The sequence below is a fragment of the Colletotrichum fructicola genome, assembly GCF_000319635.2.
Source record: "Colletotrichum fructicola Nara gc5 chromosome Unknown KSG_Nara_v1_contig01, whole genome shotgun sequence".
NCBI classification, from domain to species: domain Eukaryota; kingdom Fungi; phylum Ascomycota; class Sordariomycetes; order Glomerellales; family Glomerellaceae; genus Colletotrichum; species Colletotrichum fructicola.
Genome location: NW_027094051.1, coordinates 2,156,817 through 2,174,219, shown reverse-complemented (window position 1 = coordinate 2,174,219; position 17,403 = coordinate 2,156,817). Strand labels below are relative to the sequence as shown.

Sequence of the window (17,403 nt, the reverse complement as noted above, 5' to 3'; positions counted from 1 at the left end):
GCCTCTCCCCCACCTCTTGTCGTCGCCAGTCACGATTTAGGACGTTTCAGAATCTCCGGGGGGCCGCTTGGAAGGCAGTCGATGAAGCAGCCATTCACCGTCCTCGCTGCTGGGAAGGAAGCTACCAAATGCAGCAGGGGTTCTCGGAAGAGATCCGCCCCTCACGGCCTCTCGGCCAATCACGACACTTCCCGCCTTGTCCATTGTCCTGCAGGGCCTGACAAAGTGTGCTGTTAGCCTCTTAGTGCGCTCGCTGCAGGCCGTCTCTGCGCGGCTGATTGGCTTCATACGCCGCCGCATCTCCATTTGTGGCTTCCCGGACCTCCTCCAGAGATGGGAATCACTTCCTTCTCTGTAAATGACCCAGTTGTCAACTCATCAATCATCCGCGCCGGTTCCATGTCAAAACGCTCATCACCGAGCCAAAGCGGTCCCGTCGAGAGGGAGAGAAAAAAAAAGTCAATCCATCCGCAAAAAGTTAACCAGAGTGCCCGACCGCCTTTTTCCCTCTCGTCGAGTCGTCTCCCTTTCGAAAATCCCTCTTGTGATCATCGCGGAGTCGGTCCCCCCGTCCGTCCCCTCGTCGGCCAACGGCGGCGCGTCCGTCTCCTCTCCCTCCTGCAGGGCTCCAGAAGGCGACGATGTCATGATTAGAGAATCCCAATTCAGAAGGCCGCACGTGGACAGCAATATGGGGAATTACAGCCCCTGCCCCGACCCCTTTCTGGGTCCCTTCAATTTAGGTAGGCCGCTGCCGAGACTGAATTTTGACGAGAGGTTTCCCTTCCTGCAGCTTGCATGTGCGGGCAATAGAGAAAATCTGCTCATAAAAGTACCACATGTGAGCGCGCGGTACGGGATCCGGTCCTAATTCAACTTGGTTTCGTTTGAAAAGATCCGAACGGAAGCGAAGGATCGTGAGGCGGGATAGAGAGAGGGGCGGGAAAAAACAACAAGAACGTACAATTGTGGCACGACAGGCAAACACCAAGTTTCAACGTCTCCCGCTACAATTGTCGGCCTCACGATGGCGACGCAAGAGTCATGTGCGGGCAGCGAGGCAAGAGAAAAGAGGCCCAAGCTCGTTGGGTTGTCTTTTTGACTTTTTCCCGTTTTCTGCAGATCCCTATTGCAAACGGGGTCCAATCCAATTTATTTCGTCATACACGAAATTTTGGCATTGCGATCTGTCGTCGTCCATCGCGCGGCAACCAACGAAACGACCCCTCATCGTCGTCGTCTGCCGACCTGCGGCCTCCCGTCTTCGCTCGACGGCGGACAGGCAGAAGCCAACAAGAACCGAGGCATTATCGCCATTCTCCGTGACAAACGCAATCACAAACAAGACGTCCAAACATGAAAATGAAATACCTCTTCCACGGAGGGTACACTTCGAGCCCCCCCAGCCACATTCAATATGTGGGAGGCTTGCTTCACTGGAAAATGAAATACTCGGAAGCATGGGACGGGGGGCGGTTCGCATTTCACATTTCATCCGAGGCGTCTCACGAGCATCACAAACTCAAATCACAACTAAACTTGTTTCCCGACACGAGATGCGCGAATAGATCCTCCCATGAACAATCAGCAAGCTCAACCTCCCAATTATCATGATCATCCCAACACGACACGGGGATCAACCAGGGGTAGAAGGGGACCAAATGTGATCTGTCACTGGACCCGGACGTCATCACACCAAGCAAATGCGACCCGTGCTGAGGAGTGAACGACCGTGCACAAGCCTTCTCCTGATATCCCGCAAGAGAGAGCGCCAAAAGAGAACGAGAGAGAGGATGAGAGCAAGAAGAGGACTCTGTTGCAAATCGCAAGCCACGAACTCTCACGGTCCCCAGCCTGCCCCTTCCCCTTTGCCATTTCGTCTCACTCACTCGATTCAAATCGTCCTCGGGCGCGGGGACTAAAAATAAGCTATATCCCCTTTTGCGACTCCCGAGATCTAACACGGCGGCGCGCACGCCTCGCCCGCCACCAGTTGAGACGCAACCTTGGCTCCCACGCTGCCCCCCTAAAAAGCCGTTCGAACTTCGGCTCAGGCTCCCTCCTCTTCACTTCGTTCCAAACCGCGGTCCTGGGAACGGTCCCAAAGTCTGTTTGTTCCGCCCAAAGCTTCTTTCCTCGCCCTTGAATTATGATTGCCGTCCATGGTTCAGTCTAGTCAGGCCCAACCGCCGCCACAATCTTGATCTGCGCCAGACTGTCATCTCAGAGCATCAGCCCCCTTTTTTGCTTGAACTCCTATCACGACCTGGCCCGGGAGAGCTGAGTGAGCGGTTGTTCCTTCCGATGCGGTCATGGATTGGTGGTGGGATTCCAACCGAGGGGGTGTGGTGTCTCGTCAGCCGATTCGCGTGCCTCCAAACCGAATTATGGTTACCAACAAACAACAGTAAGCAAACGACAGGCTGAACACCACTCTCTGCCGTGGACACTATGGGATGCAAGATCCCGAGCTGAAGACTCGGCATATTCCCATCTGGACAATGATTCGTCACTGACCTGGCGACCCGAGTATCCTACACGTATCCAGCCGTGTAGATCAGAGACACACTTCAAATTGCCGTCAATAGAAAGGGAAGCTGCGTGTGATAGATCATAGTCTTCTCTTTTTCGTCGCTCCTCGTCCCGTAATTAGCTAGCTGACCAGGCCTGCTTTCTGATGTACATGATCCATCACAATCATCTGCCCAATATTAAAAGCCATTGACAGACCTCGTCGCTTTTTCTGCCGCCCGTGAAACTCTTCCGTCCAAATGATAACCTGATCCCGATGCTCCGATATTGCACGGTTCGATCGTCACAAGAAATTCATCAGTCCTTCCTCCTGCCCATATCAATACGCTAATAAAACAGGCCGATAGGTAAGGCTGGTTCCGAAAAAAAAAGAACGAGGCATAATCCGCCTCTTCAACCATTGACCATGGCGAAAGAAAGTTGTCGGGTATAAGAAGAAAACCAATATTGGGTCAGTGGTAAACCCATCCTGAACGCCTTTCCTTGCCTTCGTGAGGCTCCCTGTATGAGGCCCAAAACTACCCCGTCCTCACAACACAAAAGACTTAACCAGCAACGTCCCACAGTATTTCCTCACGCCTGCACTGCTGATGCCCTGTTGCCATCATCGAATGACGCCGTCTTCCTGAGCGGCTCCATCTTCAGAGAGTTCTCCGGGTGAGTCTCGAGTTTGCGATCACTGGCAACACGGACACTGCCTCTCACGCCTCTGACAAGGTGACCAGTCTCCACACGGTCCTGGATCATCTCGTCCAGGATCTGATTCACCTCATCAACGCTTTTTGTACGGGTGCGAGGGTTTGTCAGAGAGTTCGAACGAGCTGTGAGGGAGTTTGAGCGGCCGGCCAAGGCATTCGAAGGTGCCGGGGGCGGGTTGATCGTTGGTGGTGGGCTGTGCTCGTACAGAGCAGATGTTCGTCCGTCCATAGCACCCTCTGCCACCTCTCGAGATCGAGCGGCAGAGCGTAACGCTGCCAGCATGCGATCCTTGTCATCTAGCCGAGCTCTCAGCTCAGCAATTTCGGCGTCCTTCTCTCTCAGCAACGTCGACACACTATGGTCTTCGCCCACCATGATGCCCTTATTAGGAGTAGAGAAGCCAACCGATGTCCTAGATGAGCTGGCCCGTCGTGCCTGCATCAATCTCTTCTCGAGCGTCTGGATGTACCTCGTCTTGTCCGCAAGATCGGCCTGCAAGGCGCGGTTCTGTGCTGTCAATGAGGCACTACCATCACCGTACTCGCCAACGCTGTCGTCATCCGTCATTACTCCGCCTCCTTCACCGCTGGACAGCCGCTGGCCTCCACTCGACCGTCCGCTTGATCGACGGCCGATAGTTGACGATGCCGATGTCATTGATGCGGTTCTCTCGAGTATCGGTCTGCCGCTGACTGAAGTGGCCAATGACGACCGGACGGAGGCCATGGACGATCTCGTGTGGATGCCCAAGGCGCTGTAGGACCCGCTCGCGTTGACGCCAATTGATTTGGAACTCAAGATCAGACGGTTAAGGTGATCGATCCGTTCTTTCAATGCTGTACGGGCCAGTTGCATTTCGAGCATTTGCTCTTCATGCCGATGCTCAGCCTCCAATTCCCGGGCCTTCTCTTCCTCAGCGTCTCGTTCCTTTTCTGCCTCGGCGTGTTTCGCGTTTTTCTCCTTGGCTTGTGTGTCCAATTGTTGCCTCAGCTCTAGGATCTCCATGCGATACCGTTCCAGCAAGACTCTGGCGCCGCCGTCACCCCCTGCGCCGAGCGCTTCCTCGGCTTTCTTCGCATGGCTCACAATATTGTTCTTCGCTCTTGAGGCGAATTTCAGTGTGTTGATGGTTTCCGAGGTATGAGAGTTGGAGGATGCTGCGCTGCCGGCTGCGCCAATCTGGATCGTGCAGAGGATACTGACCAGAGACCCGCCCGATAAAGCCCCTTGCAGAAGTCTAGTCAGCTTGCTGTCTCGGTATGGCAAGTGTTTTCCATCTTTGTCGGCAGCCTTTCCGTCCTTGTCCTTGTGCTCGGAGAGTTTCGAGATGACGGTGCCCAACGTCAGCAAACTCTTGTTGATGTGTGAACCTTCAGTCCGTCGTTCCTTGGACTCGGCAGCCTTTTCGGATCCTGCAAGATCGATCAAGCTAAGTGTCGAGACACGCACGCCCCCGGGCAGCATTCCAGATCTTTTACTGTCGCCACCTCCAGGGTTCCCTGGTATCCGCTCTCGGCTCTCCACCACAATCTGGACCACCGCATGACTTCGAGAGCTGCGCGCATTGAATTGGGTACTAGCCGTCCGCCGCGCTTGGTCTCCACGAGCAATCACTCTCAGAAGCTGGGTTGGGCTCTGAACGATTTCTTCCTTCAAAGGGCTGGCGTAGACTCCGCGTTTACTGTCCTCGCGCAGCTTGATCTCTTCTTGCCCACCGTTGGCCCCAGCGCCGGGTCCAGTGGACATGCTGAGGAGGTCGTGGATTTTCTCGTTGTAGATTTCCAGATAGCTGACGCGAAGAAGAAATTCCCGTGACGGTGTTTCTCTGATGTAGGAGAAAATGTCGGTAATCGCAAGCGGAATGACACCAGGCGAAGAGGCTGTTCCTTGCATCGAGAAGGTCTTTCCGGTACCAGTCATACCATAGGCAAAAACGGTTCCATGATAGCCTTCCATCACTCGGCGTACCAAGCGCTTAGCAATACAGTCGTATACGCGGCTGTTGTCATCATGTGTCGTGAATACATTATCTTTCAACCACTGTCAGAACCGGCTCTATATATCGAAGGAGAGAACCTTACCGTAGAAATAATCACCGCCCTCTTTTCCTCGATACGCAACGAGAGACTTGCGTCCATCAACCATCCACTCGCCCTCGGTCTTGCTGTTTTCATTGCCGCCAGCGTCTGGACGCACTCTTACGCTGACTACAACATTACCTTTGCCGTCCAGCTTAGAGCCTCTTTTGTCACTGAAGGCGTCAGATGAGGACTTGGCCGTTGCTCCATCAATAGGGTCATCATACGTCGTCGCGGAAGTTGAGTAAGAATCCTGTGCTGAGGAGCTCCTGCTTTGAGGCGGTGATGATACACTGATGAGGCCGTCTGACATGCGCACACTTGCGCTTGATATCGATTTCCCCTCGGCATTGTTGTTCAGCAGGCTCGGGGCGCCGTTGCTCAAATGGGAGTAGTTTGACGCGATAGAGCCCTTTGATTTGCGTGTTGAATTCCGCGAGGAGTCAGCACCAAGTGGACTCGGGGGAAGGCTATTGACGCGATTGTCGCCTCGTGGTGGCTGGGGGAACGAGTTAATGCTCACTGTCTTGCGCAATGTCTTCATTGAAGAATTGCTCATGGCAGAGACCGCACGCGGTTGCGGGAGTGCTGATGTGGGAGCGGGGGTCGTGGGAGGGAGGAACGCCGAAGAGGAAGAAGGGGCGCGAAGGCCGCTCTTCGGGTTGGGTGTCGACGGGCTAGATTTTGATGCCGGCGTCGGAAGGTTTCCAGTGCTTTTCCTCGTCTTTGGGACTGGGAGAGCTGGTAGAGCCATGGTCGGCGGGCCGTTTGAAGGCCTCGCTGGCCTCGGGAGCGTCGTCGCCATTCCGTACAGAAAACGAGAGTGGGAGCTAGTTGTCCTGCAAAACAACAATAGACCCGAAGTTGGGCGAGACGCCTTCTAGTTTGTCGGAAACAAGCAGGAAGTTGGTCGGTCCATGAACATGGGAGCGTAAAGGGGGGATTGGTCGTCGGGAGGCCGATTACGTCGATAACGAGGGACCTCTTCGCGTGGGTTGAATTCGTCCCAAGGCCGAAAGCGTCGACGGGGGGCTGGCCTGCGAGTGGCTGGTATCCCGGCACGTTGGACACTTTCGAGAACCAGGGACGTATGAAACGTTATTATGCGTTGAGGGTGTGCTGGGTGACGTGGGAGCTTTTCATCGGATTTCGAGGTTATTGCTGGTAAGTAAACTTGTCAGTGCACCGGGACAATGACAATCATAGCGGCGGGCACGGGAGTCAAGCATGACATGCAGATTGACCAGCGACGAGGGCGATCCCATGAGGCGGGTGGTGGCAGGGAAGGGGGGAGAAAAGCAAACTTACGAGATCGTAGTGGGTGGCTGGTTGAGCGGTATTTCTCGTGTTGTTTGTTTGTGGGCCGAAGAGGATGATGAGGAGGAAGAGATGCCAACGACGAGACTTTTTGGGGGTTGTCCCTGGATAGGAGCCAGCTCGTGTATGTCTTGCGGAGTATTCCTTGCTGCAGTGCCGAGCCTGTCGCCTCTACGCGGCAGCGGTACTGAGGGAAAACGAAGGTCTGACTCTGGTGGGTTCTTGGTCGAGCTGTATTCCTTGCGCTAGCGGGCGGCGTACAGCGTGGGCTTTCTTTTTCGTCCGGCTTGCGAGCACGGTGCCTCTAGTGCCTCGCGCAGCTAAAGTCGCAGGACTGGGATGGCGACGGGTACTCAGATTGGGCGGCAGGTCGGGGAAACTCAAAAATTGGACGCGGGAGGGAGGGAGGGGGCAGTTTCGTCCAGTGGAAATGTTTCGACGGCAGCGCTGGGCTTGGGGTAGACGAGCGCGGATTCGCTGGGAGCCGTAGAGTCTGAGCTTCGAGAAAGCGAGAAACACGTTTGCGTGCGGTATAGAGTTAAAGAGTTGGGGGAGACACGGTATGGAATTCGGCCGGGACGGCTGGGCGGGAATTGAATTTGCGGGAAGTCTGATCCTTGAGATGTGAAGATTTCGGTACGAGGCGATGCGATCCGATGCTTTGTGGAAAGGCGAGATCCGGGTCTCGAGCGACGGGAATGTTTGGGCTTGGCGGAGAGAGCAAGAGTTGCCGGCGGAAGCGAAGAATGGGAGAAACAAGCCAGGAAATCCGACTGGCGAGAGAATAGCGTGGCGAAGGTTCTGAATGTCGGCGACTGAGACCGGGAACCGTGTATGCAAAGACGAAGAAAGATAGAGCAAGAGCGTGCGCCTCTCTTTTTTTTTTCCCCCGGGCGCGTTTTGAGTATGCGTATGACAGGCGAGATGAAAAGGAGTGTTGGGTCGGCGAAATGGAGAAACTGAGAGAGAATGTGGTGATGAAAAGTGCGTTTCGGTGCGATTAGTGTCGTCGACGGTAAGGCCGCGTAGCGGGAAAAGGGTCGTTTGGTGTCCAAGAGGTGAAGAGCAAAGCTGGGTGGCTGATTATTAGATTCGTCGGGGGAGTTGGGAGCGATATGGGACCCCGACGTTAGGTTCGGGATCGAGGCCTGGGCTGTTCCTTTTCCTATTCCTGTTCCTGTTGGCAGCAGGTCTTTTCCGTGTTAGACGCGTTGTTGGTTGTTCAGACTTTGGGAGCATGGATGGGGGGAAGCCGAGGAGCAGCAGCAAGTGCAAAGTGTGAGGTACGGATAGGATAGGTAAGGTAAGGTGAGGTACTCCGTAGTGTGGTGCGCATGCCACTCTCCACGTCCCTCTTTCTTTCTCTTCCTCGTCTCCCCAGCGCTGCTCCTTTCCTTTCACGGGACTGGCTGCAGTCTAGAAGAGGGAGGTAACAGCGGACGTGGGTGTGGACTGCGGGCTGTGGACTGTGGATTGTGGCCCGGCATGCACTGCAGCGCAAATGCAAGTGGTGTGGGTACGTACCGTTTTTTTCCCTTTGCTTTTTCAGGACGGGAGCTTGTGAGACCCCACTAAAAGTTGTGCGTGGGATATGCCGACAACGGGTACGGAAGAGGCACTGAATTGCGCAATACAAGCTATCAATCAACCCGATGAATAAAACTGGCGATCCTTGGTATCAGCGCCGATTAAGGACGGGCATCAACGAGGTACATTGATGGAGAGAAACAAAAGACCAGGCTGGAGCAGGAAGAGCCGCCGCGTTTGGAGGGGCAGCAGCAGCCAGAGCACACACAGCAAGCGTTCCGGGAAGCGAAGGGAGCGCGGCGCAGGAGGGAAGAAAAAAAAAGAGGAGATGATGTTTGTGTTAAGAGAGAGACAGGCCAAAAAGGGGATCAGAGGGATAATTGGGAGAGATTTTCCCCTTCTGCTCGCCGTCCCCTGCTCTCGCTGCCATGCCAGTTGCCAATACCAACGCACTTTGGGCGAGACTTGCGTTGCTCATCTCTCTGCTCGTGTCATTCCCTCCACTGATGTGTCTCTCTTCCTTCTGCTTTCCCCCGGCTAGTATTCGTCGATTCGCCGAGCCACTGTTGGTCAATTACCTTAGATTGTGCTGCTCCTACTCTGCATCCGTATGCACCCTCCACTTTGCGATTGCAAGTGCAACGTCGATTAAAAAGTCATCCAAGTCAGTCAGCATCCTCGACCAACACGGTTGGCGTCTTCTTCACAGGCCAGGGGGTACCTTTCCATTACCGCAATTATCGACGGCGAAATCTCTGTTCTCTCGGGTGCTCGTCGCCTCTCATCCACTGCTCCCTCAATAATGACTAGCCAGGGCTAATGGGGTCCGTTCAGTGCACCACTCATCGTCACTCCCACCCCAGAAAGTTTCCCTTGCTAGCCCGCCCATCGTCAAATTGGTACCCAGACTTTGGAGATTGTACCCCTGTCAATATCCCCTGCAAGGACCAGCTCTCAACTCAGGCACAGCAGGGGGTCAGTCTCTTTGCGGACTAGCCCCCATGTACGCGCCTCCTCGCCGTGCGATACAAGCATCCCAGGTAGCCGGCAAGTCGCGAGGCCCCTTTAATCGCGAAAGCCACGCATTCGCTTGGATCAAGCTACCAGCTAACGTCTCCCTTTTCCGCCAGAAGATAGCCCGCGTCGCCTTGCGGCCTGACTCCCTGCCGCTACTTGAAGTCCAGGTCCCGAGATACCTGCATCCCACAGGACCCCTGCTGTCAAATCCGAACTGGCTCACTCCTGGTCCAACGCTTGTGAGCTGCGAGCATGTCGCTCGTTGCTACGGACGGCACTTCAAATCCATCATCGGATCAACAATGAGAAGGACAGGGCAGCACGCACATGTGCCAGGCTCGTACAGTGTCGCACGCGTATGCAGGTGCGAGGTGCCGCGCAGCCAGCAAGCGTGGCTCAGCTGTCGTGAAATGGAATTGTCGTCGACGTCTCTCATCAGCCCAGCTTGCTTGCTGGCTCGTTCCACGCCGGGAAACAATACCGCCACATGTCTTTCGTCCATCTCTCTGGGTCTTGACAGCACGGAAGCCCGCCTCGCACATCGCCAGCAGCTGCGGCCTGCCTCGTGCCCCGAATGCTTGGCTTCGACCTCCACCCTCGGTGCTCTCTCCGACCCTCGACCCAAGGCATCCATGAACCAACCCACACAAGACCCTCGATGTCGATTAGTGAAAGCCAGTCGTCTGGCTCATCAACGATGACTCGACCCAGCAACTGGACAGAGCGCGCCAAATGGAAAGGCTGGGTTTCGCACTTAAAGTGCCAATCGTGGTCGCAATCAAACCAGGCCTGCGAATTGGCAGCAACATGCTTCCTACCCCCATATGGGCGGACCACGCTGTAATTTCCGACGCCATCATATCACTACCTCATTCAGCCAACGCGCGCTCCCATCAACTCTACAAGTCCCATGTGTGGCGTGCCCGTGCACACAATCGCCCAGCATATCGCCCAGGCACACGCTCGTTAGCATCCGTCACCTTTCCTGCACCCGCACCAGGAGCCGGCTCCGGCAAGCTTCCTAGCACCACCCAGTGGTCCCAGAAGTCAAGAGAAGACACACACTGGCGTCCGAGTCTGTGTGACGACGAGCGTGCTAGCTGCAGCCTCGCCCACTCCCCGCCAGTTCCCATTCGTCGATACACAACCTCTCGACGTGACCCGGATCCAACAGTCTCTAGGGCCTCGGCCGTCACACCAATCCTGCCAGGCCCCTCGTTCGAATTGACCAATTGCTCTCTGGCCACTTGAAGATCTCTCCGCATACTCATCTGTCTTGCCGCCTGATCGCTGCGCAAGAGATAACCGGTGACAGGACGGGTGGACAAGCGAGAACAAGAGACAGCAACCCCGACACCGGGACAGTCTCGCCGAGCCGTGCTCTATACCGTATGTCCATGTCTCGTTGCGACGGTTGCCAGCTGCTGTTTGTCTATGATCCATCCCGTGCCTTCGCGATTCCGTCATCCGACGAACCTGGCACTTGGAGTTGCTGCATTCTCCGCAATCCCACGTCGCAGGACAGTAGCGCAAGTGCCTCACCATGGTTGTTAGCACCTTGGTCGCCTCACACAAAGCCCTCGGGAAAATTGTCTTCTACTAGGCCGTCTCTCGAAAGGCCAGGCCGTGGCCAAAGCTCACTTTACCTCAACTTCTGACGGGGGTTGAACGTATCCGCCCTTCGCATTGCAGCTCAAGTTGCTTTTTTCCCTTTCCAATTCGGGGTTTCAACGCGCAGACAAGCTGGATAGCCCGCCGTTTTGCAACGGTCAGGAAGCTTCGGAGCAGCCCCCGCGTGGTTTGGTCATCGCGTCGTTGACCTCGAGGTGGTCGATTAAGCCCCTGAGCTTGATCTCTGTTTGTTAATCCCGGCATACAAGCGTTTTGCGTTACATGCAACGTCAAACTCCTCCCCAGCAATCAGCCACCCCGAACCCCGACGTCGAATCGCTGCGCCTCTGTCCTCAGCACTTCGTTCGAGAAGTGTCTGATCTTTGAATGTCAAAGCTTTCAATGTCAACTCATCGACTACCCAAAACGACTACCTCAACATGCAGCACTAGTTGCAGACGTGCAAGCATCTGCCGTCGACGCCGTCTCCACTACGCCTCGGGTCCCATCTTACGAGAACTTCGATATCGCATCAAGACCAGTTGCGTGTTTGTACGATTCATTCGCTATGAGAACGAGCTAAACTCATGTAACTAGAAAACGACGGCGTGTATCGCGTCCTGCAGAGAGAGCCCCATAACCCGCACGATAAGGCTCGAGGTCTGTGATCTTGACAGGGCCACGCGAATCAGTGGAAAGAACAGATGAGAGGTGATTGACGTTCATGCTCTGCTCATGCTTTGGAGTGCTCCATGACTCGAAACTCTCGACCCTCGAAGTCACATTAAAAACAAAGCCGTTCTCGCCTAAATTTTGTGCCCTCCACGAAAGACGCTGCGACTGGGCGAAGCGTGGGAGATCAAACCGCAAACACCTGGGATTTACCTAGATCACCCTGGAGCCGCATCGCCACTTCGCTCTTACTGCGCGCTGCAAGTGTGACCCCTCACGGCTCTCACCACATTCCCGTGCTTGGCGACAGATGAAAGACAGGGAACCGGGGCTTTGGGGAAGACCTCATGAACAGGCTTCTTCCCCCTTTTCCCGTTCCCACGTAATCATCACGGATTTGCCGCAGCTCGAGTGCACACACACACACACAGGCAGGGAACATGTCGGTCCTAAATCGGGAAACACACACACACAAATGTTGCCCTGACTCGATCTGCGTGCTTCAAATGTGTTCATGATTTCATTTTACTCTTGCAGACATCGGACTCGGATGAACATGCCGGAAGGCGGCCACAGCATCCCCGAGTGACGGTGTCGTGGTATGCTAGGCGATACCACAGGGCTTTGGCAGACAAGTTTCATCCGCAGCTCCTTCTTGCTGCCGTCTATGGACCGTTCGAGATTTGAAGGCTATCCGCGATCTTCATGGTATCAAGCTTAAAGTACCCCGCTCGCCGTTAACACATTCGGGCTCCCGGGGCTACAACAAACGGACTCCCCTACCTACGCTCCGTGTCTCGAAAACCTCAACCAGACCGGCCCCCATGGCTTCTTCCAAGACCCAGTTGAATTCCAATCCGTAAAACTCCTTCCACCTCTTCGTCCGTCCCGGCAATACTCCAGCAAACTCTCCCCTGGCCCTCCTTGCCAGGCGTGCCTCGTCACGAGCCACGCCACCTTCCCATCTCTCTCTTAGCATAGACACGGGCATCTCCCTAAATTGCGATTTGGACAGCAGTTTGCTCAGATGTTCCACCGCGGCGGCAGTTAGCTTGAGAAAAGAACCGTTCCCGGGGACCGCGATGGTGTAGTCGGGAGATGACGTGTCGGCGCGGGACAGCCGCGGTGCCCCTCCCCCACCACCCGCGGCGTGTATTGCTCCTTGCCCGCCCACGGCGTCAAAGGTGCCGGACGCTGCGCGGGACACCGCCTCGATACTCGTCAGGCTGGCGCGCACCTCCGGGCGCAAGTGAAGATTCATCAGTGGCGTGTTCACGTCCTGCGAGTGTATTTTCGCTGTGAGGAACCCTGCCCGCACCAAGGCATCAGCCTGCTTGTAACTGCAGGCAGCCCGCGGCATCGTCTGCGCCTGCGGGTTCTCCTTCAAAAAGCTCAGGAACATGGCCTGCGTCTCCCCGTCGAGCTCGGCGGACTGCGTGATCATCTCCTCTAACTCGGAAGACTGTATAAGCGCCTCGCCGAGCCCGCCGCGACGTTGCACGTAGATCTTGCGAACCACTCCGCCGCGCTGCAACTCTGCGACCTCGCGCTCCACCGCGGTGGGAGAGGCCAGCAGCGCATGGAGATGGGAGACGGTCACCAGCCCCGGCATGGCTTTACGGTAATTAAGCACCTCGGCGATGCGCGTAGAGTTCATGCCCGCCGCCTCTGCGGGGACCGGGCCGAACATGTTGTTGCGGGTGTACCTGATGGCCTGCACGACATCGCGGAGCGACATGTCCGTCGCAAGCGCCGCGACCAACCCGGCGTCGTCCAGTCTGTCATTGAAATAGTCATTGCCACCGTCGTCAGAGTCTGCATCAGGCGGCTGCTTCTTGTTCTTGCCCCCAGCCCTCGAACTGCTGGTGCCACCGTTCTTGCGAGGTGACGAGGCCGACGATTTTGGCTTTGCCTTTTTTACCCGGCCGCCGCCTAATATAGACCGTAGACTCATGTCTCTCTCTCTCTGTCTCTCCCGGGTGCTGCGCCGCGATCCGATCAGGACGGGATGGAATGGGATGGATCGAGAAAAAGCAAGATAAAAATGGACAAAAAGTTAGAAAAGGGTAGGAGGATGAGGTGAGGATATCCGGGACGCAGTCCGGCGGGGGGTTCCACTTCCGCTTTTAAAGGGCGGGTTGCGTCTGACGCCGCCGCAACGCAACGCACGCCCGCCCGCCTGCGCCTTTCCGGATGTCGATTCGGGTGGATCTTTGGGATGGGGTGGCAAATCCGACGACACGTCCTTTTTGGTCCGGGCGTTGGGCTGTGATTGGATGGACCGTTAATCAGCGAGGACCGAACAAGATTCGCGGCTCCAAATTGATGTAGGATCGAAGGTATCGGCTGTTAGATTTGGGTATCATTGAACGAAAAGATGACAGCTTTTTTTTTTTCTTCCGGTTGGTGTCTGCGACCGGATCAAAGTTTTCGTGACTGTCACGTTGGCTAAATTGTTATTCTTGGTAATGAAGGGGAAAAGTTGGGATGAAGGAAGAACACGGTACGGGCGCTTGCTGGAAAACCTTGGGACGAACATCAAACGAAACTCTGGGCGTTTGTCGACAGGAGCACGTGGACGGAGGTTATCGAGGCTGTTTGGCTTTTTTGATGCTTTCCTGGCGGTTGGCTTGGTAATTTGAACGAAGGTATACTATAACACGGTCAATTGCGGAATGTCTAGCAATGCTGCTATGAGTGCAGTGGCTGGCGAAAACGGATCGCTTCATGCCGGCAAGATGGTGTATCAAACTAGGAAATACTATGGTCTAAACAGCTCGCGGCGTCGGAAAGATAAAAGAGTAATTCGGACCGATATTATTTTCTGCTCAGCATGGCATGGAAGCCGGATGGCAAGTTGCAGCCGAGGCATGGAAAGGAGGTAATATCACATAATAATATGATGCGTCCTTAACGACACTGATAATCTGGGCACTTTGTAGGTCAACGCCGGCAAGTGAAAGCCGAATGTACCAATGCCGAATGTAGCAATACTAGCTGAAGCCTTCATCCGTTTGTTCGTCGTAAAATTTATGGTTTATTTTGGGACATTTAAAGACCTTGAGGCATTCGGGCATTCATAAACCATGATTGATGTCCTATTCGCAGAGAGTAGCCTCCAAACCACACTCCCTCATGTCCTCCAGGATCCATTCCATCGGCGTAACATAAGTCACGTTCGTCCAACGATCCTCCAAGTCCCACATAGACCCCGCCGTCACCATCCCGGCGACTCGCCCATCGAGATCCCAAGCGCAGGCACTAGAATCACCCGCGGTACCGAAGCTTCTCGTGAATGGTCTCATTCCGTACACCTCAGATTTGCCCAAGACGGCCAGTGATAGGTGTATCGAGTCATCTTCTTCGCCGAGATCACCTCCATCTTTTGTGGAAGCTATAGGCCGGCGAAGAATCGATAGGGCCTGGTTCGCGAGACCAAAGGTAAGGCCTGAGCCGTGCCCGACCTTGCCAAAGCAGATTGCGCCCTCACGTGTAGGATCCTCAGATCCTGGATCTTGTATGTTTGCAACTGGCAGTATGCCCCGCAAGGTATGAATGCCGTCCTCTGGGGGGAAGAAAAAGCTCACAGAGCCATATTTTTCTGAATCGTCGTAGCCATGATTATATCCGTTATCGACACCAGGGCCGATAGGCACCTGGTTCTGGATAGTATCTAGAGATCGCTCATGCATATCGGCGTCCAGCCTGATGAGCGCCCAATCTGTCGCTCTGCCATTTGAACCCTGTCTTGCATAAGTAAGATGGCCGAACGTCCTGGACTCGATGGTAGTTCGGGCGTTGTAAGATGTAAGCATCTCTTCGTCGGCTGCGGGATCATCCCAATGATATTTGACCTTATGTGCTTGACTCGCTGCGAGAGACTTCAACACGGTTTTATAATCGATCCCTGGCTGCACGACAGCTTCACAACCTTGCCAGATCTTATTCGGAGCAGAGTGCTTCGGTCCTTGAACTGAAGACGACAGCACATGCAGGGATGTCAGAGCGCAGATTGACGATGTTTCTATGCCGTTCTCGACGGTCTTGACTCGAAGATAAGGGCCCTTAGTGCCTTGGTTCTCCTGCTGATCAGATCCAGCTATCGTGGCACCGACCAGGTCAGTGAGGTTGTAGGTTGCCTTCCATAACTGGTTTGTGTCGACAACTGTTGCAGGTGGCTGCAGCTTGCTCAGTGGAACCACGTGTGATTCTTTCACTTCGCAAGATACGTCAGTGAGCCCGTGGTTGATAAGCGTGGCTGCGCATCTATCAGCAAGCTGCTGTGCCTCCTCCGGCGTGATGCTACCTGGCTCAACCGAGACGAAGAGAATCGCGGGCAAGTCCTCTTCATTTTGATGACCGCATCTGAGTATGTCAACTGAAGTCCAGTTGACCCCCTTGAGGTTTTGCAGAACATGAGACCTCAGAGAAGCACTGCCGTCATCATTATTCCATTTCTCGGTGATGGGATGGCGGCCAAGTGGGGATAGATACTTGTCCACAGGTGATGGGGAGTAAAATCCCGGTTCGTAATTGTCGATTGGCGGGTTCCAAGTAGGATCGGGGGATCTGGCCAACAAAGTCGGGATTGACGGCAGACCATGATAGTAATACCTTCCTCGATTTTTCAATACCCATTTGCGATATTTCTCCAATTCCATAGGAACGGTCTCGCTTAATTCGCAACACACATCCGAGAAGCCATACTGGTCCAATATCTTCTGGCATTTGAGAACGATGACGTCTGCCTGTTCCCAGTCAAACGTGTCTGCCTCGGCTGTAATCGACACATAGGTTGTGAAGTCTTCCGGTTTACCGTCGCTTGGGCCAACTCTTGACACACCATAAGAATTCCATCGAAATCCTTGGAGTGCGCCAAGAATCTGGGATCTCACGTCTGCTGGATCATTGCGACAGTCGTTCCAACATTTATTGAACGGATGCTCTCCTGCGCCTCTGTACTCCCTCCTTCCATTGATCCTCGGTACTGTGGACCCCCGAGATGTAAGCCTGGTGCTCGAAGAGGAGTCATCGGCATTACGCTCTTCAGTCTTGGGTATATCTCCAGGCTTCATCGTGTACGGTCTCTTTTGAATGGTTGCTGAATAGAGCTGACTGTTCAGTTTCTGATCAGTAAAAGCGTCTTCGTATCCAAGGCCTGGGATGGTGGTGAGATGTGCAGGTCTGAAGTAGGGAGTCTTTATTTTTGCGCTTCCTATATTATGTTTGAACTGGAGAACGGAGATTACTGGTGCAGCAGTGAGGAAGCTTTTTTTTCTCAGCTTGATGAACGGCGTAGAGTCACATGGAATGCACTACCATGAAATATTTTTGCCCACAAAGCCTAAACCTCTCAAGGTGGAAGAGTGCTGAAAACTGGCCGAAGTTTAAAGAATATTCAAATCACTCTATTCTCCCAGTACGTCTTCGAGAAAAGCTAGCATGATGTCCATTCGATGCCTCGCCAAAATTGCCCCCTATCGATTGTAGTAGGCTGGCCGGTTCTGGGCATCTCACCTAGCTAGATTTGTGAACACGACGGGTCCGCGATCCAATCTGGAGCCGGTTGAAATACCTGTGTAGAAAGCGGAATGATTGTCAGTTAATACATAACACAGAATTTCCCATTTTTGTAGACTAGGTGCATGACTTTTGGATGCCTTTTGTGCTAGGGAAGCATGGAAAACACTCACACATACAGGAAGACCTTTGCTATTCGGACAGACAGGGACAACAGGGTCGATCAAGGAGATACCGCCAAGGACAACAGAACAGCCAACAGGTTTGTTGAAGTACGAGTTTTTCTTAGCCCAAATATCCCCACGGACGGCAAAATGTCACCACAAGAACAGGAACACCTTGGCGCTGAGTTAATTGAGATCATGTTATCAAACATTTCACATATTCGAAGCCAACAAAGCAGATGTAATTGAGCTTGTCATTTTCCAAA

General features: G+C 54.2%; 3 protein-coding genes across 3 annotated transcripts; all 3 read right to left on the bottom strand.

Moving 5' to 3' along the window:
* Positions 1–3,105: 3,105 nt before the first annotated feature.
* Positions 3,106–6,063, bottom strand: kif11 (Kinesin-related protein 11; the record flags this gene model as incomplete). The annotated part of the gene is made up of 3 exons (XM_066150697.1): positions 3,106–5,261; positions 5,313–5,482; positions 5,537–6,063. 3 exons carry the CDS (start codon positions 6,061–6,063, stop codon positions 3,106–3,108), a joined length of 2,853 nt encoding a protein of 950 aa, XP_066009823.1.
* A 6,150-nt stretch (positions 6,064–12,213) lies between these two features.
* Positions 12,214–13,407, bottom strand: CGGC5_v000619 (uncharacterized protein; the record flags this gene model as incomplete). The annotated part of the gene is made up of 1 exon (XM_032032249.1): positions 12,214–13,407. One exon carries the CDS (start codon positions 13,405–13,407, stop codon positions 12,214–12,216), a length of 1,194 nt encoding a protein of 397 aa, XP_031888319.1.
* Positions 13,408–14,551: 1,144 nt separating this feature from the next.
* CGGC5_v000618 (uncharacterized protein) lies at positions 14,552–16,362 on the bottom strand (the record flags this gene model as incomplete). Its single annotated transcript, XM_032032250.1, has 2 exons — positions 14,552–16,286; positions 16,349–16,362. The coding sequence occupies 2 exons, from the start codon at positions 16,360–16,362 to the stop codon at positions 14,552–14,554; spliced, it is 1,749 nt and encodes a 582-aa protein (XP_031888326.1).
* Between the last annotated feature and the right edge of the window lie 1,041 nt (positions 16,363–17,403).